The sequence below is a fragment of the Palaemon carinicauda genome, chromosome 8 (assembly GCF_036898095.1).
Source record: "Palaemon carinicauda isolate YSFRI2023 chromosome 8, ASM3689809v2, whole genome shotgun sequence".
NCBI classification, from domain to species: domain Eukaryota; kingdom Metazoa; phylum Arthropoda; class Malacostraca; order Decapoda; family Palaemonidae; genus Palaemon; species Palaemon carinicauda.
In genome coordinates this window covers 113,601,469-113,621,644 of record NC_090732.1, presented here as the reverse complement: position 1 = coordinate 113,621,644, position 20,176 = coordinate 113,601,469, and the positions used below count along the sequence as shown (strand labels likewise).

The 20,176-nt window shown below is 34.8% G+C and overlaps 1 protein-coding gene across 1 annotated transcript in view; it reads right to left on the bottom strand.

Moving 5' to 3' along the window:
- Window positions 1–1,520: 1,520 nt before the first annotated feature.
- Window positions 1,521–20,176, bottom strand: part of LOC137645408 (RAB11-binding protein RELCH homolog) — a 103,635-nt gene continuing 84,979 nt past the window's right edge. The window contains 3 exon segments of the mRNA XM_068378212.1: window positions 1,521–1,705; window positions 8,644–8,793; window positions 15,736–15,839. Of these exon segments, the coding sequence (XP_068234313.1) occupies window positions 1,675–1,705; window positions 8,644–8,793; window positions 15,736–15,839 (285 nt within the window). The 3' untranslated portion in view covers window positions 1,521–1,674.

The following is a 20,176-nucleotide window of genomic DNA, read 5'->3' as shown; positions in this document are numbered from 1 at the left end:
GCAAGCCTCTTTTTTCTTATAGTCATTCTTGGCCCTGAATGCAAGTGATAAAATCATATTATTTTCACCAAATCATACATTGTGCGAAAGACCTTGTATTTCACTACGTTTAGATGATCGTAAGGGGAAAAAATATTAGCCGAAAGATTCAAAATGTGACCTTTTTAGATAAAGCAAATCTTCATCTATATAAAAAAATGATCTTACTACTGGAGGTCTTTCAATATTAAGAGACTTGAAAACATCCACTATAACAACTGAAACATCCAAGTCAAATCCTAGATGCTTAAGACAGCATTAAGCATGGATCATATACCTAAGATGGACAGCTTCTTTAAAAAAAAGTTGAAGCCAAATTTTGCTAAAATTTTTCCATATTATCCTGACGAGTTACAGTTACCGACACGTTGTCTTTTCTAATCAAAATAAACTTTCCATTGTCTTTGATACAGGTTTTCAGCAGACTGCATTTTGGAACCAAAGATATACAATCTAGACAGCTTCTAAACCCTTTGAGCCTGAGAATATAGTCTACAAGTGGTTAGATGTAGCACATTATGATTTGGGTGTACCACTCTCGAGGATTGTTTTTGTACGGCAACCGTCTCAGAAAATATGACAACAGAGGACTCGGATCTGTACACCTCTTCTAGAGGCCATAATGGAGCCACCAGAATCATCAAGCTGTTCGTAGACTTTCGATTGAGATGATATTATAAAACTTTCATCTTCAGGCATTCCACTGAAATGAATTTCTCTAGAATTCACCATGCCTATAAGATCCATCCGCATCTGAACTAAGAAATTTCATCCTTCTGAACTTTTCTAGCAAAAGAATAAAAAGACAGAACCCACTTCACCCAAAAATGGAGCTAGCGGACAGCCTGCTGTTCGTAAACTCGCTGTATTGTTTATCACCAGTTAAATCATGGGAAACGTATATAAATTCAGATTAGATCAGTCCTATAACAGGGTCTCCACCTTTCCATGCAAATGATTTGAAACTGGTGAACATTTGGTTTTGCCACCAATACCAGATTCTAACCACCCTAATGGATGTAAAACCATTCTTTAGGAAGAATCTGATCATCATTGCTTAATTGATTTGCTAATATGTTCAATGGACTGATCGTCAACCTTCTTGAAGTTAATAGCCATTCTATTATCCAGTTCTGGACATAAATAAATACTGCCATGTCGACTGAATACACTGTCTCAAATCCCCTATTACCAGCAGCTTCTCTGAATCATGCAGGAATAGACAGAGAATTAGAATCCTTGCTTATAAGGAAACTCCCTGGAATAGCAGACAACAATCGTCCCACCAAATGAATATTCTAAGTTGGTTCTTCAAAAATGTTTTTGTTATTTCCATGGAGAGAATCTCAAGATGCTATAAAATCTTCTCCTAAGTGACCATGACTCCTGTTAACACGATTAGTTAAAAAAAAAAAAAAAAAAAAAAAAAATAATAATAATAATAATAATAATAATAATAATAATAATATAAAACACTGATGTAGCCATCCAAAACGAAATGCAAAAGATCATCCTTCATCAAAACTTCTAGATATTTCACTCATAAAACAGGGGTGTAGGCTTTCCAATATCCGAGAAAAAACTTTTTATATATTCATTCAAAACTAACATGGTATAGTAGAACAGTTATGTTTCTTATGTGCTCTCACTTCTAGTATCATCAGCCCTTCAAAAAAGATAAAGAAATTAAAACAGTTGAAACATTATCAATAGCATGAGTCATTAAAAATATTGAATGAATTAAAAAAAAATACATAAACTTAGATTGGACTGCAATTGATGTACCAAAAAAAAAAAAATTTACAATTCAGATTTCTATTATAAAAAATAATAATTATCTAAAAAATTAATTATCTAGACCTAACATCACTTAGTTACCTGGCAACTTTAACATAAACAGAAAAAATAGATTAAACAATTAGTAGCATAACTAAATGGCATCAAATCAAATCGATCTTTTCATACTAAATACATTAAAAAACTAAATATAATTCATTATGGTAAGCTGGAGATGCAAATTTCATTAATCTTTAATAATTTGTAATTACTATGCCTTGTTGATTATTCACTCATGTACCTTCAACAATACACTGATGGTAAACTAGTCTAATAATTTGCAATCTTGTTGATTAATCATTCATATATAATGAGAATTTTTCTAATTATGGTAATTAGTCAAAAAACCTGAAGGTCTATTAAAAGACAATATTTTGTTATTACTATAATTACCATAACAATGTTAAGCAAACTATCTTTGTACCGATGTTCCCTTTCTAATATATTTACTGCCGAAGAAAGTACAAGATTGATTTAAAGATCACAGATGGTTTTGAGAGAAAAAGTTTATAAGTAAATGGAAATGAATGGGAGAAACTTTCCCTACACATAATAATGAACTGACTCTGGCTATAAAACGAGGGAAACGAGCAATCTTAATAAACCATTATAAAGAGATGACATAAAATAGAAGTTGTATCCAAATTTACTTCATGTTTCTTTAATGACAAATAAGATACACTATACTTCACTAGAGACGATGACTTTTTGCATATCCTTTTCTTCAACTCTAACAGGAAACCCAAAATTAGGGACTCATTACGTCAGTTGAGGTACTAGCACCTATTTCATTTGTTCATTTGAAGTATTAAAAATTATTTAAGAATATCTACGGAAAGTAAGCAGTATTTTACTTAAAAAAAACAGTAGGTTAATTTCCCGGTTATGACGGTGTTACTTTCCAAGCACCCAGCAAAGTAAATACAGAAATCTACATTATATTTTTATTTTATAATTTGTCTATCAATTTTTACAACTTTTCATATTTTTCTATTGTTTATAAATCTAAGTTTTTATAAGCCCAAAAATGACTATTCATTAGAAAAATTAATCAAAATAGGAAAAATATAAAACGTAACTGCTCTCAAAAAAAGACGATATAAAGAGGGGTCTATGATATATTTATAAATCCATAATGTACTAAGGGAGCAATAGATGAATTACGATATGGCTAGGGATTAATGTATGGTTAAATGTAGTTGATCATAAGAGCCTGCTTTAGTGAGTAGAGGGATATAAAGATCTAGTCTACCACTTGAAGATATAAAAAGTTTGAAGTCGATCCTACTCAAGACCATTTCACTTTTATTTGAAAAATCGATTTAAACCTGCATTTCTCAGAAATTTTAAAAGAACTATTCTAAAATATTTTTCCGATCTACAGGAATTACGCAATATTTATCCAACAATAATCTGAAAAAAGGTTAATCTTGATTGCCTACTACATCAAGTAGAGGAATATAAAAACCCGAATTTCATATTTATCCAAGGGAATCAAAAGATATGCCATGCCATTCATGCATTATGAAATAAAAGTTAGTTTATGAGCGCCTACTCCATCTAATGGAGGGATATTAGGATCTATACCACCAGCTCTGTCTTCAGCATCGAGATCTAGTGAACAAATAGAGCAGACTAGATTTTGGAAAAGAAAGGATTTGTGAAGCAGAAGAAATGAATATAAAATTTGAAGCTCCAAGAGAGAATCTCGACACTGCAACACACTGTGTATCACCACAACCTCTAGTGAGTGGTGTACAGGAACCAGTAGCAAATGCCTGAGGAGTTAGACAAGGGTCTGAAACTGGACAGGCTGATCTTTATTTCTAACTACCCTGAAGACAAGCAGGCCTTCTGAGTATGCACAATAGAAACTCAAGATAACAAAAGCTATTGAAGTTCTTCACTATCACAACTAGACTTGTCAATGGCTCGAATGGCCTTACTGTCTACTGGCCTTCTATAAGCTTCTCCATATTTACCTCCAAACTAAATGTTACTTTCTTTTACATTTAGAACTTTTAATTTGGTCACCTTGAACAATTTACAAAGCAATGATTAACAACCCCAGTAGAAGATTTCTATTACACTCACTAGCAACCCAAATAATACTTCTGTATTGAGACTTCATGCAATAAATAATAGGAGGAATCAACTTGCTGAAGTAAGTCCTATGCAGAATGAAAGACAAAGGAAGGTATTGTCGCTAGATTGTCTCATTACTAAACTAAAGGCCTAAGCCTACTAAAGGAGAGAAAACAAGAAATTTTTTGTTTAAAGGGTAAACGACGATATAAGCAAACTTCCAGAATGAAGAAATATGAACATCAAAAGTTTCATAAATAATAAAACTGAAGATGAATGACATACACAGGCACTGGTTTATAATATAAATTTAACTGACATGGCAACAAAGCCCTAATGAACTATTATACAGATAAACTCATAAAAGCAATAAATAGGTATAAGTATGTTGCAGAGTACCTGACACTTGGAGAGAAACATAACTAATCTCTCTTCATCATGAATTTTTACATTTAATTGTACCTTGACTAATATTACTTCTCAAAAGCCAAGAATTGTTCCTCTTCCATAACCAGGGATTACAAAAAAAAGGCCTCATTACATATCAATATACCTTTATAAGATAGACTTTATATCTTACTATTTGTTGCTTTTACAAGATAACCTGATATTGAGATATTGCATACCCTCATTCTAACTTCATTTATTCTTGTAAAATAAGGACATACAGAGGTACAGCCAGAATGCTTGAACTGGAATTTTTTGTTTACTGTATTAATTTAAACAATATTAAAATATCTTAATACTTTAGAGAAAAAAATTCTTTAAAGATCTAAAGAAACTTCAGGAAAAAATTTTCATCTTACCATTATGTTTAACTAAACTATCAGTAATAGCAGTACAGTATAAGCCTACCTAATAAACGAACACCACATAGTTCCCTTATGTGGTTAGCATAAAAACAAAAATAAAAGTAGAAAGCAAACTTCCTGAAAATTAAAAAAATCTTTCAAAATAGTTAAATATTTCTCTCCACATCAACCTAAGTTCCAAAAATAAAGGAAATGAATTCTCAAGCAAAACTTGGCCACAAGAACTCTTGCCCTTTTCAGTTTCATACTGAAACACATTAGCAATTTTTTCTTATACTAAAAGCCATAAAGTATTTAAGTACTGTACTGCATAATGAAACACCTTATAGAATACAAAAGAAAATCACTGATTGACAATGCACTTAAGGTAAGTGTACATGTAAAATTTCATTGCATGATATCAATGCAAGGGGGGGGGGGGAAACCTCATTAAAAAGGTACTGTAATCCCTGGAAGTTTTATCATGAAAAAACTAATAACAGCCAAAGAAAATATATTGAATGTTGTTAGGGTGTTACATATGTAAAGGAATGCATCAGCTGGCTATGAACCAGCAGTGGCTTAGGTCAATAGTGTTACTGGAATCTCTAACTAACCCCTGTAAGGATGATTATTCATCTTTTTTTGTTTATACCTTGATAAGCTAAATCGATTTTCAGCGATAGTTGATTTGTACATATTACCTTGATTATACCAAAACAAATAATTAACCTTTTGGCATACAGACCTCCTTTAACATTGGTATGGGTTACTTACAAGACCTCCTTTAACATTGAAATGGGCTACTTACAAGAGATACCTAATAATGTTAAAAGGGGTCCCTTATTAGCCAACTTAAGCCCACGATTTCCTTACACAAATAAGAGAAAATCCTTTGCACATCATTAGAAACATTATACTTACAACAACAAAAATGTAAAGTAGGTTAGAATTAGCATATTTTAGTGACATGGTGCCCAACCATTCCCTTCAGATTTGTTCTGTTCCTTCTCCATCCATTTACAAACACTTCTAAATAAACTATAGTATTTTGAAAATATGGTCATAAATTTTCCCAACCATTCCCTTCAAAAGGCAAGTTGAAAGCTACTATCAGCTACATAGAAATCAAATTTTCATTAAACAATGTAACCAGGATTGGAGTAATGATTATTGATCCAAAGTGGCACTGGCCAACAATTATTTCACAATAAATAATCATACTAAAGTTTTTAGATCAGCTACTGGCTAGATGTTCCAAGTCAGCTGACCTTTCATGATGACGGTTAATAACAAAATCTTACTGGGCTGCATTCTTCAGTAATCCCATCAGATGAAAATAGTACAAATAAAATAAATGCTCTTAAAGATGTACTTTGATAGAGATCACTGAATTGGACTAGGGACTGTCGAAGGAAGGTAAAATAGTATGCCAATAACTGAGTAGTAGATTATCAGTTTTTTTTTTCCAATTTAAATATAAACTCGTCTTAAAAGTTCTTATGGGATTGAGTATTGGAATTTAGTTTTTATCAAAATTCATGAAGTACTTAAGACATCAGGTTACTAACTTTTGGATTCCAACGATGGACAAAATCAATTCCAAAGCATTGAGATTCCTATGATGTAAAATTGTCATCTGTATAAAAACTAAAAGATTACTTTAAAATGGTTTTTGCATATAGCCTACAGCATTTATGTAGTCTAACTAGCTTGTCTACCAAAACAAAAATAAAAAATAACAACTCCATAGGGTATTTTTGCCAATAAAAATTACATGTAAGGTGTATATAGAGTATAGCAGAAACGGCACTGATTATTTAATGAACTTGGAAGTGTTAAACTTTTAAGATCTCACTTTGTTGACAAGATGATAAGATGAAGAAAAGAAATATTTCCTTATGATAAGATTACTTAAATTAAATCAAACTAACACTGAAAAATGAGCTTTCATTTCACCTTTAAAGCAACTGTTGTATAATACTATACAAAAATTATGTTTATGTGAATCACTAAGAATAAAACCATTTTTTTAATTATGGCCAAAACCTGAAGCAAAATTAAGCAGAAAGAAATTTTGAAGTTTGGAAGTTTACTTTCTTACTTATTCATAGCATACTTGAATCCATTAAAAATAACAATAAATGCTTCACTATCTACTCAAATCTTGCAGTAGTTTACAATACAGTAAAAGATGTTTTTCTTGTAATTTCCAAGCTAATGAATTTGCCTTGAGGGCACAATAAAAAATGGTTTTCATTGCAATAAAAATATAATTACTAAAATCAATTTCCATTATAAAGTGCATTTGCACATCTATAAACTGAACCTTTTATCCCTGAAACCTGAAAATACTATAAAATAAATTTCTATATGAAGAATCATTTCAATTAGTATAACACCCTCTTTTTACATAAAGCTCAGCTTTTCAATTCCAATAAACTTTCTGCATAAAATCCCACATGTCTTCCCTGGACAGTACTGGCATGGATAAAGATTTGAGAAAAAAGGGGCAAGCAATAAACAGTCTTTTGAGTTTTCTTTAAGAAATTGTTGAACTGCAATTCTCCTTAAAGAATAAGGCAGGAAATAACATTACAGTACATACTTTAAAACTCATAAAAATGCAAAATATGACCTTTGATGATTAAATAATAATGAAATTTGCAAAAAACACTAGATATAGGTTTCAAAACGAAATATTTACATTTGAATGAAAATACCGCCCCTCATTTTTCTCTGCTTTTTAGCTTCAAGTCTGAGGAAATTACAAAGCTAAATATTACCAAATGTTTAAAAAAATATAGAACAGTTGTAGTAAGTGAGAAAAATTATCTATACAGTGATTATAAAATTATTCAAAGTGCTACGCTTCCGTTTTTAAACTACCAAAACCCTGATTCCCAAAGCTAGCTCTCAGATCTAATAGAAGATATTAAAAAAAAAAAAAATGCATAACATCTCCAGAACAGTCAATTACTAGGCTGTCATTATTTTTGCAAAAAAAAAAAAAAAAAAAAAAATTAACCTAAGCTCAAATACTTCTATTGATTTTTTAGAAGCTGTAAATTACAGACCAGATCTAATTCATGACTGTTTTGCCATAAGGCCCAGTATGAAACCTGGGAGGACATTCAGCACCTATGCACAACTGGGAGAAAACCCCACACTACACTTCTTATAATTTCACCTATACCTTACATACATATGTTTCTATTGCCATTTTTTATCAACATCATACACCTGCATTATAAGTGTAATACTATCCAACATATGCTTTCAATATCTTCTCACTTAATTATGTCAGATACCAATTAGCACCAAAATACTGAAACACTCCTAATAAAAATAAAAGGCAGTACTGTCCAGACAAGGAAACTTCCAAGGCATTTGTACTTGTATAAACTGGAGTGTATTTTATCTGCATCTACAGGTTTAAAAAGACCAACATGGCCTTGCTATTGTCATTAGAAATTATTGCAATATGCTGCACAATATAGAGAAGTACAAGTCTTTGAAGATTATACTTGCAATTAAAACTCCAAAGTAGCCTTTCATAAGCAACACAATATTACCAGTGTTTCTGTAAATATTAAAAACTAAGGTAGCAACTTCTGCTATAGCATAAAAATATACGTAAGTTCAACAATCTTACTACACAATAATCATATACTGTACTGCAATAAATATATACTGTAATGGAATCCATAAAAAAGAAAACTCTTGAGATTACTCTCTCATAAAATGTACAGATGGGATGTGAAAAAAATATGGACATAATATTGATTTTTTGGTAGTATCACCTAAAAGTATCAACAAATCATGGTATCTACTGTAGTATATTTGAAAATTCTGAATATATAAATAATTTCCACAAGGATATTCTGCTTACTTCTTCTTTAAAAATCCAGGTAAACTAACATTGATAGCTTGGGCTTTGGCTTGCAAAACATTCGTTGTTGGACGTGATGCAAACATCTTACTCATCTTATTCTTCATATCATCAACACCTGGGTGAACGGGAAGGGCTCCAGTCTTACGTCTGCAAAGGATTAACACATTGAAAAGATATAAACTTTCTCCATCTATACTTAAATGACTAATGTTAAATAATCAACAGATTTCAAGTAGTGAATAATCAATTTAAAAACTGTACAACTTCAATTACAGTTAGCCAGGGCACCAGCCACACGTTAAGATACTACCACTAGGGAATTATTGGGTCGTTTGACTGGACAGACAGTAGTACATAGGATACTTCTCTCTGGTTATGGCTAATTTACCCTTTGCCTACACATAGTCTGGCCTATTCTTTACATATTCTCCTCTGTCCTCATACAGCTGACAACACCGAAATTACCAAACAATTCTTCTTCAGTCAAGGGGTTAACTACTGCCCTGTAATTATTCAGTGGCTACTTTCCTTTTTCTTTAGCTATGGTAAAAAGCTCTTGTAGGAGACGAACACTCTAAAATCAAACTATTGTTCTCTAGTCTTGGATAGTGTCATAGTCTCTGAACCATGGTCTTCCACTGTCTTGGGGTAGAGTTCTTTCTTGCTTGAGGTTACAATTTGGCACACTATTCTATCTTATTTATCTTCCTCTTGTTTTTTCTTAAAGTTTTTATAGTTTATATAAGAAAGATTTATTTCAACTTTGTTACTGTTCTTGAAATATTTGAAATGGTCATTACTTCTCTTGTAGTTATTTTTCCCATTGGAGCCCTTGGGGTTATAGCATTATGCTTTTCCTATTAGGTTTGTAACTTAGCAATTAACAACAAAAATAATAATAATAATAATAATAATAATAATAATAATAATAATAATAAAAATAAGCAAAACCAACTAATTTTTCCATGACTCTTATTCTTTACAAGACTACAATTATATAACTTGGCAATCAGGACAAACTGATTTATTGATTGATTGATTTGAGGTTTTCTGGCATTCTGACATCTAAGGTCATTGATGCCGATATCCTTTATTATAAATAAAGAATGAAAAGAATATTCAATTAAAACCATAAAAGCAAAGATGTTATTTCAAAAGTTGAATAGCTCTCAGAAGACCAGCTTCTGAAGTAAAGTTAAAAATACTGCTAGCATGCTAAGACACATGATGTTCAAGAATCTTGGCAAGGATGAACCTGCCATCCTCACCTCGAGCCTCAAACAGATATCTGTTTCTTTCACTACTATAAGTGGGGCATGCGGTCAACAAATGCCTCACTGTCAAGGGTCCAAACAGTTGTCGCAATATGGCTGGTATTGGCCAGTAAGCAGATATTCATGAATCAACCATGTGCAACCAATGCGGAGACGACAAAGAGTAGTCTCCCACTTTCGGGGCATCATGTTATACTTCCAGGGGGATATAACATTCGTTACTTCTCACATTTTATTTTCAAGCAAACCATCCCAATGCTGTTGCCAATTATTTGAAATTAAATTCTTACAATCATTACAAAGAATGGGATACTGTATCTTCTTAGTCGCAACTCAGCAGCAGCATTCTTTGCCAGCAAATCTACATTCTCATTTCCAGACACATCTATGTGTGCCGGAACCCAGCAAAACTGAACTGTTATACTTCTCAGTCCAATAATAAATAGCCATTCTAAAATCTTTAAAACTATAGGGTTACAGGAATTGAAAACTTCTATAGCTTGAAAGACACTCCTTGCATCACTAAAAATGGTAAAATTACCCCCCTTTTCCAACAACGGTTAGTATACCGTATATAGTCCACGCCGTAAATATAGTAACTGTTAGAGGGAGTGCACCTCTACAATTAAAAGTATTACTATATACTGTACTCCAAATCCAATGCCAGCATCAGATTTGGAGCCATCAGTATATATAAAAATTGATTCATTATATTCTACAACATGTTCCCATGGAGGGGTTTCTGACACCTTAAATGGCAGCACCTTAGTTCTAGCTATATCAAGACTGTCTATCAATTGTTTGACCCAAAAACCATAAGGTTGAGGAGATTTTGGGTGCAACTCAAGGTATGATGTGGGCTTTACAAAGCTTGCAATGCAAATCGGGTTACACTCAGCACACTACCCAGAGGAACTCTCTCTTCCTGAAATTTCATCTCTGACAAAGTTTCACCTACTCTAACTTGAAAAAATCTATGTGAAAGAAGTGCTTGAATGAACAATGGTAGCTCTCCTCTCAGTCCTATATTATGAATGGTTTTAAGTATACCATATCTCCATGTAATATCATATGCCATTTCGAGGCAAAAAAAATTGTTACATGGTGCTATTTGGAAGCAAAGGCTTCACAAATAAAGGACTCAAGTTGTATAAACACATCTGTCGTTGAATGCATTTTATATGATTTTACATAAACAACATGTTTATGCAATAGGTCGGTAGTTTGCTGCTAAGAACTTATCCTTATCGGGTTTTGAAAATGCTAAAATAATAGCTAGTTCCCAAACACTTGGATAACTATGACCATGCTATATTCTGTTAATAATGTTTAAAATAAATAACTTTGTATTTACAGGTACATGTTTATTCATTGCATATGGAATTCCATCAGGTCCAGGGATTGTACCATAACAAGTAGCAAGTGTGGAATCAAATTCTCTTTCAGTAAAAGGAGAACTGTATGACTCTTCCCTTCCTGTTGCAAAATTTAAAATTTTCTTTTCTTCAATGCTCCTATACTGATGACCAGGAGCTGCTTCACAATTGCATGATACATTTGAGAAATGATCAGCCAGGGCATTGCTAACCTCATTTGCTTCAGTCACATACTGACCATTTACCTTCAACACTGGTGGTGGGTTGGGGGTGAATTTGGCTGCTATCTTTTTTACTTTCCTCCATACTGAAGATGGTGGTGTTCAACTGTTGACTGAGGAAATAGAAGATACCCAAGATTGGAGCCTAGTTTCTTTCATGGCACGATGGAACTGTGCTCTACATTTCTTGTATATAATTAAATTCTCCTCAGTACAGCATCTGAGCAATCGAGTTAAGGACCCTCTTGTGGCTCTGTGCAGGGCAGTTAGTTCTGAAGACCACAAGGATACTGGTCATTGTTTGAATAACCCAGTTGTTTTTGGAATTGAATTGACTTCTCCTGTATGAAGAGTTCCCTTCAGTAAGTCTATGGGTTCATCAACACTTTCAAACTGCTCTGCACTTCCCTCGATTTCACTTAGCTCATGAAATTTAACCCAGTCCGCCTTGTCAAGATTCCATCATGGCAATCTTTTAAAGGGGGACCATTGTTGATGTTTATAATGATTGGCGCATGATCACTAGTATGCCAATCATCTAACGTCCTCTAATCGAAATCGAGAAAGCAGTTAGAGCTTGCAATTGAAAGGTCAATACATGACTGAGTGCCTTTCTGAGAATGTAAGTGTGTGGGCTCACTTGTATTAAGGAGTTCGACATCCTCATTTTCTAAAATTGATGATATAATATTGCCCCTGGTGTTTGCTAAAACATCGCCCCATAAAGGATGTCTACCACTTAAATCTGCCAATAAAAGAAAAGGTTGAGGGAGTTGTTGAATCCACTCTACTAAATCATCATATGAGATGTCATTTGGAGGCAAGTAAAGAGAACAACTGGTGTATTTTCTTACTATATCAATCTGTACAACCTTTCCTGCAGAAGTGTACGAATAGACAAAGATATTTGGGGAACATCTTGATGAATGTTTATAAAGATTTCCGCCATGGCTCCCTACTCGTTGATCATATGGTGTCCTGTAGCTTATATATTTGCAAGGACAAGGAGTATTATGCTCAAGTTTGCTCCCTTGTAGACATCTAATTATGTGTTCTATGCTGGATTTGTTGAGGGCAGCTTCTTCCAGCTAATAAAGCTTGCAGCTCCTATCGGTGGATTTATGTTATGAGTTGCAGTTCAAACACTAGGCCTCAAGTGTACACTCTCCCTGGTAAGATCTGGAACAAATGATTACGCATTTTTTTCATTTTTACAAACTTTAGAAGGGTGTCCAAATTTGAAACAATTGAAACATTGTAGTGGCTTCTGTTTGAAAGGTCGAACTTTAATTCTTTCATTTCCTATAACGATGTGGAAATACACATCGACATCCTGGAAAGTAAGGATAATCATTGACGTCCCAGATACCTTATGAACTTTCCACAGTGTTAATGGACACATGGCCAGTATTACCTCTTCAGTATATTCATACAAATCTTTATTAAAGACTACTCCCCTTCCATAACTAAAATTTGGGTGGGGTATGACATCTAACATATCATCATCACTACTTGTCTTGAGGTTAGACAGTATTACTGATTGAGTGCATGATTTGACACGGATGACGGAGCTATTTTTTCCAAAGCGAAATATATCACCTAGTGCAATGGTTCCTACCTTTTTCTCAATTAGTTTGCAAATTTTAAAACAATTCCCAGTACTCCCTTTAGGCTAGGCAACAAGCCACATTGGTGGTTCTGGCTTTCTCTGGGAAGGCGTAGTTACATCAACATCTTTTTCAAACCAGTCAGCGGGTCTGTACACATCCAAATCGTTTGGTATCTCATCATGAAGGGCACCGATGACATTAAGTTTTTTATTTTAAAATTATTGATGTTACATACTGTACTGTATTAAACGCTTCTTCATGATTATCATAAGGGATAATATCGATATTCAAACTTTCTGAACACGAAAGCAATAGGAACCCTCGGGGGAGAGTCATAAAAATAATAAAAAGGTAAATCCTAGGAAAGTGACAAAAAGCATGTGGACACTGTTGATTTTCAGCCACACTAAAGGCTAGTCTGCACTATACTCAATTTCTTTTAATGAAGCAGATTTGCTCGGACTCGCTGGGGTACTTTTTTGCTCGGAAAAGTTCCCTACACACCGATTGGCTGGAAATATTTTGTCCAAATAGCATCATTGTTTTCAAACAATTACCAAGTAACAAGAATCAAAGCTTAGTTACTAACCTATATTCCTCCCTCAGATATACTGTGTTTTATTAATGAATAAGGTTATGAAATAAAGAGATTATACAGTATTATGATGGGAAGTCTAAATTTAATAACAATACCTGCTGAAGTCAACGACAGGAGCTTGTCTTCAAATAAATGCTACAGAATTTTGGAACAGTCTACTATTAAATACCGGGGCAGGGACAGATGGTATCGCAGTTGTAACTCGGTGTTGGAATTATGAATTTGTTTTATTGTGATTTCTATACAATTCATGGAACACTACAATATCCTCAAAACAAAAATAATACTATAAATATATTTCAAACTTTTATCACAAAAATAGCAAACACTTTTAATAGACTTACAGTACACCATAGGCCTATGATGTAAATCTGTATGGAGAGGGTTTGCTATTTTTCTCGTAACGGTTAAGATTCTGTGTAAAATACATAACTTATACACATGTTAAATTAATGTGTTGTACACACACACTCATTCACAAATACACATGTGTGTGTTCCAACATCTTAACTGACATCTCTCTCGTATCCATTTCTATATAGACTTGCATCATAGGCCTATGATATAAGTCCGCATAGGAGGAGTTTGCTATTTTTTCGTAATGGTTTAGAAGACACTGTAGTTTACCATTCATTGTATAAAAATCCCAATTAAATAAATTCCTAATTTCACCGCAAAATTACGACCGCGATACCCCTCCATCACAAATACACATGTGTGTGTTCCAACATCTTAACTGACATCTCTCTCGTATCCATTTCTATATAGACTTGCATCATAGGCCTATGATATAAGTCCGCATAGGAGGAGTTTGCTATTTTTTCGTAATGGTTTAGAAGACACTGTAGTTTACCATTCATTGTATAAAAATCCCAATTAAATAAATTCCTAATTTCACCGCAAAATTACGACCGCGATACCCCTCCATCCCCGCCTTGGTATTTGACAGCAGGCTGTTCCTTTTATCTCCCTGCAAGTTTTCACCAATATCGAGTTTTAGTTCCATGTTTTTAGTAGATTCTGGCATTCCGGGAGTTTATAACGTGTTTCCATATGCATGGTGTCATTTATCACAATTTGTGTTAATATATTAAAAGTTACAAAATTGTGGAGTGTGCAACCGAAAACAAGCTCCTGTTGTTAACTCTGGCAGGTGTTGTTATCAAATTTAGACTTACCATCACAATACATTCTAATCTCCTTTTTTGTTGATATCATTTATTGACAAAACTTATATCTGAGTGAAAAATTTAGGTTAGTAAATAAGTTTTGATTCCCATTACTTGGTAATTGTTTGAAATCAGTGATGCTATTCGTACAAAATACTTCCAGCCAATCAGCTTGTATGAAACCTTTTCAAGCTAAAAGTGCACCCCTGCGAGTCGCAAATATGCCTCATTAAAAAAAATTTGTGTAGTATAGGTTTCCTTTTTTTCATGATTAGGATAATTTGTTAAAACTGAATGGATAATGAATAGACGTAAAGCATTATATAACAAGAACGCACTCAGTACAGAGCATACCCTCATCATGCTAAGCAGTCTTATTTTGCTCTTGACTCCACTGTGTACTGTACTTGTATTTCCATGTGTTTTCTTCAAAATCTAAGGGATTTGTCCTTAGGTCATACCCGGCATGTCCACCAAGTTTCGTTGAAAATGGTCCCGTAGTTTTTGTGTAATGTTGTTCAGAAAACAAAAAATAAACTAACAAAATATTTGCCATTTACTTAACATTGCCAATATTTTCAAAGTACTTGTACTTTGATGGACTTGACCCAAAATGTTACAAATTCATCATTGGTTCATACCCAACATAACTACCAAGTTTGGTCAGAATCAACACACTAATTTTTGTGCAAGTTGCTCACAAAAATACCAACCCATAAATAAACGGCAATAGGGGTGAATACAAACCCTTCGCAATATCTTCAATTTTGGCAAAGGCAATAAAAAGGTTCATATAAACAAATACACAAGTACATTAGTAAAACTATATCGCAAATCATACCTCTCGAATCCCTGAGACGATTGAGTTCGAAGACTGTATTCTTTTATTAAATCTGTGATAGTCTCCATATGCTCAAAGGATGCAGAACCCATAGTCTTTTGAAGCTGCAAATAACAAAAATCAGGATATATTATCTTGAAAGCCAATATAGGAATCTAAAAAATTAAGTTATAAAATTGCAGTGAAAAATTAAGTTATAAAATTGCAGTGAAAACTAAGGTTTTATATATAACATATTTTTTTTCATGCAGCTCTGTTTGATACAAAGCCACATTTTTGCTCCAAATGTCCAGTTTAAAGAGATAAAGTAGTACAATACCTGAGAGAAACTATTCATTCTCGCAAGTATTTGACCCATTAGTAAATACTATCAACCTAATTATTTAACATGATAATCCTGGGGCATAGCTAGAACATGGACCACTTTACATAAGGCTGATGGATTTCATGAAAATGTTTATTATAAGAATTTAATTCGTCCATACTAAACTTGTCATTATGAACCGGAATTGCAATTTAGACAGAAACTCGACAGTTGAGAGTTTCTACTCTAACAAAAGTAGGTAGGATTATGTAAAGTACTTGGGAAGAAAATGAATCAGGATCCAAGTTTCCAAGGTAATTCTTGGGTTAATGAAGTAGGTACACAAAAGTTAAGTGCACTAAACAATTTGTACTTGGATGTATAATGAAAAAAAATGCAGATATCAATTAACAATCCAGCCAATATGGAGATCCTCATAAGCCTGGAAGTGTCTTGAGAATTAATGAGAGATAAGCAAGAGTGTTAGGAGGAACAGAGGTGTGTATTATAACTCTAACGTCTTTTGGCAAAAAGTCTTAATAGGTTTGCTGAAGGTAATCATATATTCCCTAGTTTGCAATTTGGTTTTTGTAAAGGCCTTGGAGCATATGATGCCCTTCTGACAATCTCCAATGCTGTACAGAAATCCTTTGATTGTGGTCAGGAAGTTTGTATGATTGGCCTTGATTTTAGTGCTGCCCTTGACCGTGTTAATAATGAGGCCCTTTTTTTCAAACTGAAACAGTTGGGAGTGGGTGGATCGTTTCTTAGCATTATTATTGATTTTTTAAGTCATAGATCTCAAAGAATTATTGTTAATGGGCACCTTAGTGAGTACAGTGGTACCTCTACATACGAATTTAATCCGTTCCAGAACCAACTTTGGATGTCGAAACGAATTTTCCCATAAGAATACATTGTAATAGGATTAATCCGTGGTTGAGCCCAAAAACATATGATAACTTCTTAATAAACTACTACACATAATTTCCCATGAGAATAATGCACACTAAATTAGATAATAGACATGTAAAAAAGAAGAATTAGCAAAAAATGATAAATAAGAAACGGGTTTTTAGCGTCACTTTACCAGCGCAGGTATTGTTGGTCTTACTACGCAGAGAGGAGACAGACGGACGGCGAGGAGGTAGAGAGGTTAACTACGATAAACGTACACTACCGTAACTTATTCTAACTTACACTAAGTGAACTTTAACATAACTTAGCTTATTTCTTTTTTTATTTTTATATTTTATATTTATTTTTACATTTTCTTTTTTTCTTTTTGATGATTAATTTTAATCACTTTCACTCTCTACACTTAAAATTGATTGAATTTCTTTCGCTTCACTCTTTGCCGTTTTCTTTGTTTCACTTTCTTCCGCTTCACTCTTTGCCGTTTTCTTCGAATCACTAACATCCTCTTCATCACGAGTTCGCTTCGTAGTTTTTTTAAAGAAATTATTGATAGATAGTTGCTTGGTACGGCTTTTCAGAATGTTTCGAAAGTGAGTTGGGCAAACATCATCGAACTGCGAAACTACACGACAAACCTGCAATTTTTTTGGGTGGTATTTGTCGATGAAGTCGACCACGTCTTGATATTTTCCTAATATCTCTTTTATATGCGCCAAACCTAACACATGTTCTACCTCCTCGCTCCCTTCCTCGTCATCACTCATGTGCTCAGACATAGCATGGAGTTCCATGAGCTCCTCTGTGGTAAGTTCGTCGTGATGTTTGGCGACGAGTTCCGTAACATCATCTGCGTCGATCTCCAGACCCATGGACTTGCCAAGGGAGACTATTTCCTCTACGTCTTCCGCTGCACCCACCACGGGATCAGGTTCGGGGTCAAAACCTTCGAAATCTCGGGAAGAAACTGTATCAGGCCACAGCTTCTTCCAGGCAGAATTGAGGGTCCATCGAGTTAATCCCACCCAAGCCTGATCTATGATGTTCAAGCAGTGCACGATGTTGAAGTGGCCCCTCCAAAATTCACGCAAAATTAAGTTGGTGCTTTGCGTGACATTAATGCACTGCTTAAATAAGTGCTTGGTGTACAGCTTCTTAAAATTAGAGATGACTTGCTGGTCCATGGGCTGGAGGATAGAGGTGGTATTCGGTGGAAGATACAGCACCTTTATGAACTTAAATTCATCGAAGATATCATCTTCAAGTCCGGGGGGGGGGGGGGGGGTGTGTGAGCGGGTGCATTGTCAAGGCATAGCAGGCACTTTAAAGGCAATTTCTGTTCATGAAGATACTTCTTCACAGAAGGGCCAAATACTTGGCTAACCCATTGCACAAAGAACTGCCTAGTAACCCAGGCCTTCGAGTTGGATCGCCAGAAAACATGAAGCTGGTCCTTATCAACATTGTGTGCCTTAAAGGTCCTAGGGTTCTCTGAATGGTAAACCAATAAGGGCTTGACTTTAAAGTCCCCGCTAGCGTTGGCACATAGGGCAAGAGTCAACCGATCCTTCATTGGCTTATGCCCAGGCAATTTCTTCTCTTCGGCAGTGATGTAGGTTCGACTGGGCATCATCTTCCAAAACAGCCCGGTTTCATCACAATTAAACACTTGCTGCTCTACGTAGCCTTCTTCCAGCACGATCCTTTCGAAGTTCTTGACAAAGTCAGCTGCAGCCTTTGTGTCCGCACTAGCAGCCTCTCCGTGGCGAACAACTGAATGAATCCCGGATCGTTTCTCAAATTTCTAAAACCAGCCACGAGATGCCTTGAAATCATCTGAGGAAGGTTCGGTTGAACTCTCCCCAACATCACCCCCAGAGCTCTCCTCCTTCAAGTCCGTAAAGTGGCGTGCGCCTTCTCGCAGATGACGGTTTCGGTGATGGTGTCGCCAACGATCTCTCTGTCCTTGATCCACACTAGCAGAAGTCGTTCCATCTCTTCTATGATAGGGCTACGGCGTTTTGAAATAATGGTGATCCCCTTAGAAGGTTTCACTGCTTTAATAGCTTCCTTCTGTTTAAGGATTGTCGAGATCGTCGACATATTACGGCCATACTGTTTAGCAAGTTCACTCATGTTTTTCAATAATTTCATGCTTTACGTCTAAAAAAAAAGCATTTCCTTCTTCCTTTTCTCACCACTGCCACTTGCAAAACTAAGCCTCTTGGGACCCATACTTTACATAAATTACCGTTAAAGGATGCTCGTAAAAAATCACGATTAAAACACAGTTAATAGCAGAACGCACAGGGCACAACCGCAAGAAGCCGACGAGAACAGAGGACTGACCCGAGCCGCGCTAATTGAGGGTCCCTCCGAGGTCGAAGTGCTGCCTTCTATCGGCGGAAATAAAAAACACTTCAGGCGCTATGAGCACCGACTACGCGTACGAGTATTGTTTACTTCGGGTGTCGAAACAAAAATTTGGGTGTAGAGTAGGAACGTGTTCGAATTGACTTCGAGTGTCGAAAAATTCGGATACAACCGGTACGACGAAAATTGCTTACTTCGTGTGTCGAAATAAAATTCGGGTGTAGAGTAAAAAATTTGCTCGAATTTTACTTCGGATGTTGGAAAATTCGGATGTAGATACGTTCGGATGTAGAGGTTCCACTGTATATGAAAGTGATAGCTGGTGTTCCTAAGGGTAGTGTTCTTGGCCCATTACTTTTCATACTATATACACATGACATGTGGTTTGGTCTAGATAACAAGCTTGTTACATATGCAGATGATGCTGCTCTCTTTGTAACAATTCCATTCCCTGAATGTAGATCTGGAGTTGCTGAATCCCTTAATAGAGATCTAGCTAAAATTAGAGGTGCAAATTATGTGGCATGAAGTTGAATCCTAACAAAACTAAGTATGATTGTAAGTAGGTCAAGGACAGTGGCTCCTCAACATCTGGATATCAGTATTGATAATGTTTCTTTACCTTCGGATGACTCATTTAAAATTTTAGGTGTGATTCTCGACAGCAAATTTACTTTTAAGAAACACATTAGGTCTGTGTCTTCTTCGATTGCACAAAAAAATGGCTTATTGAGAGTCTTTCAAGATTTTCGGTGATCAATCTATTCTGAATAAGTGTTTTAATTCTTTCATTCTACCTTGTTTCGAGTATTGTCCTCCTGTCTGGGCTTCAGCTGCTGATTCTCATCT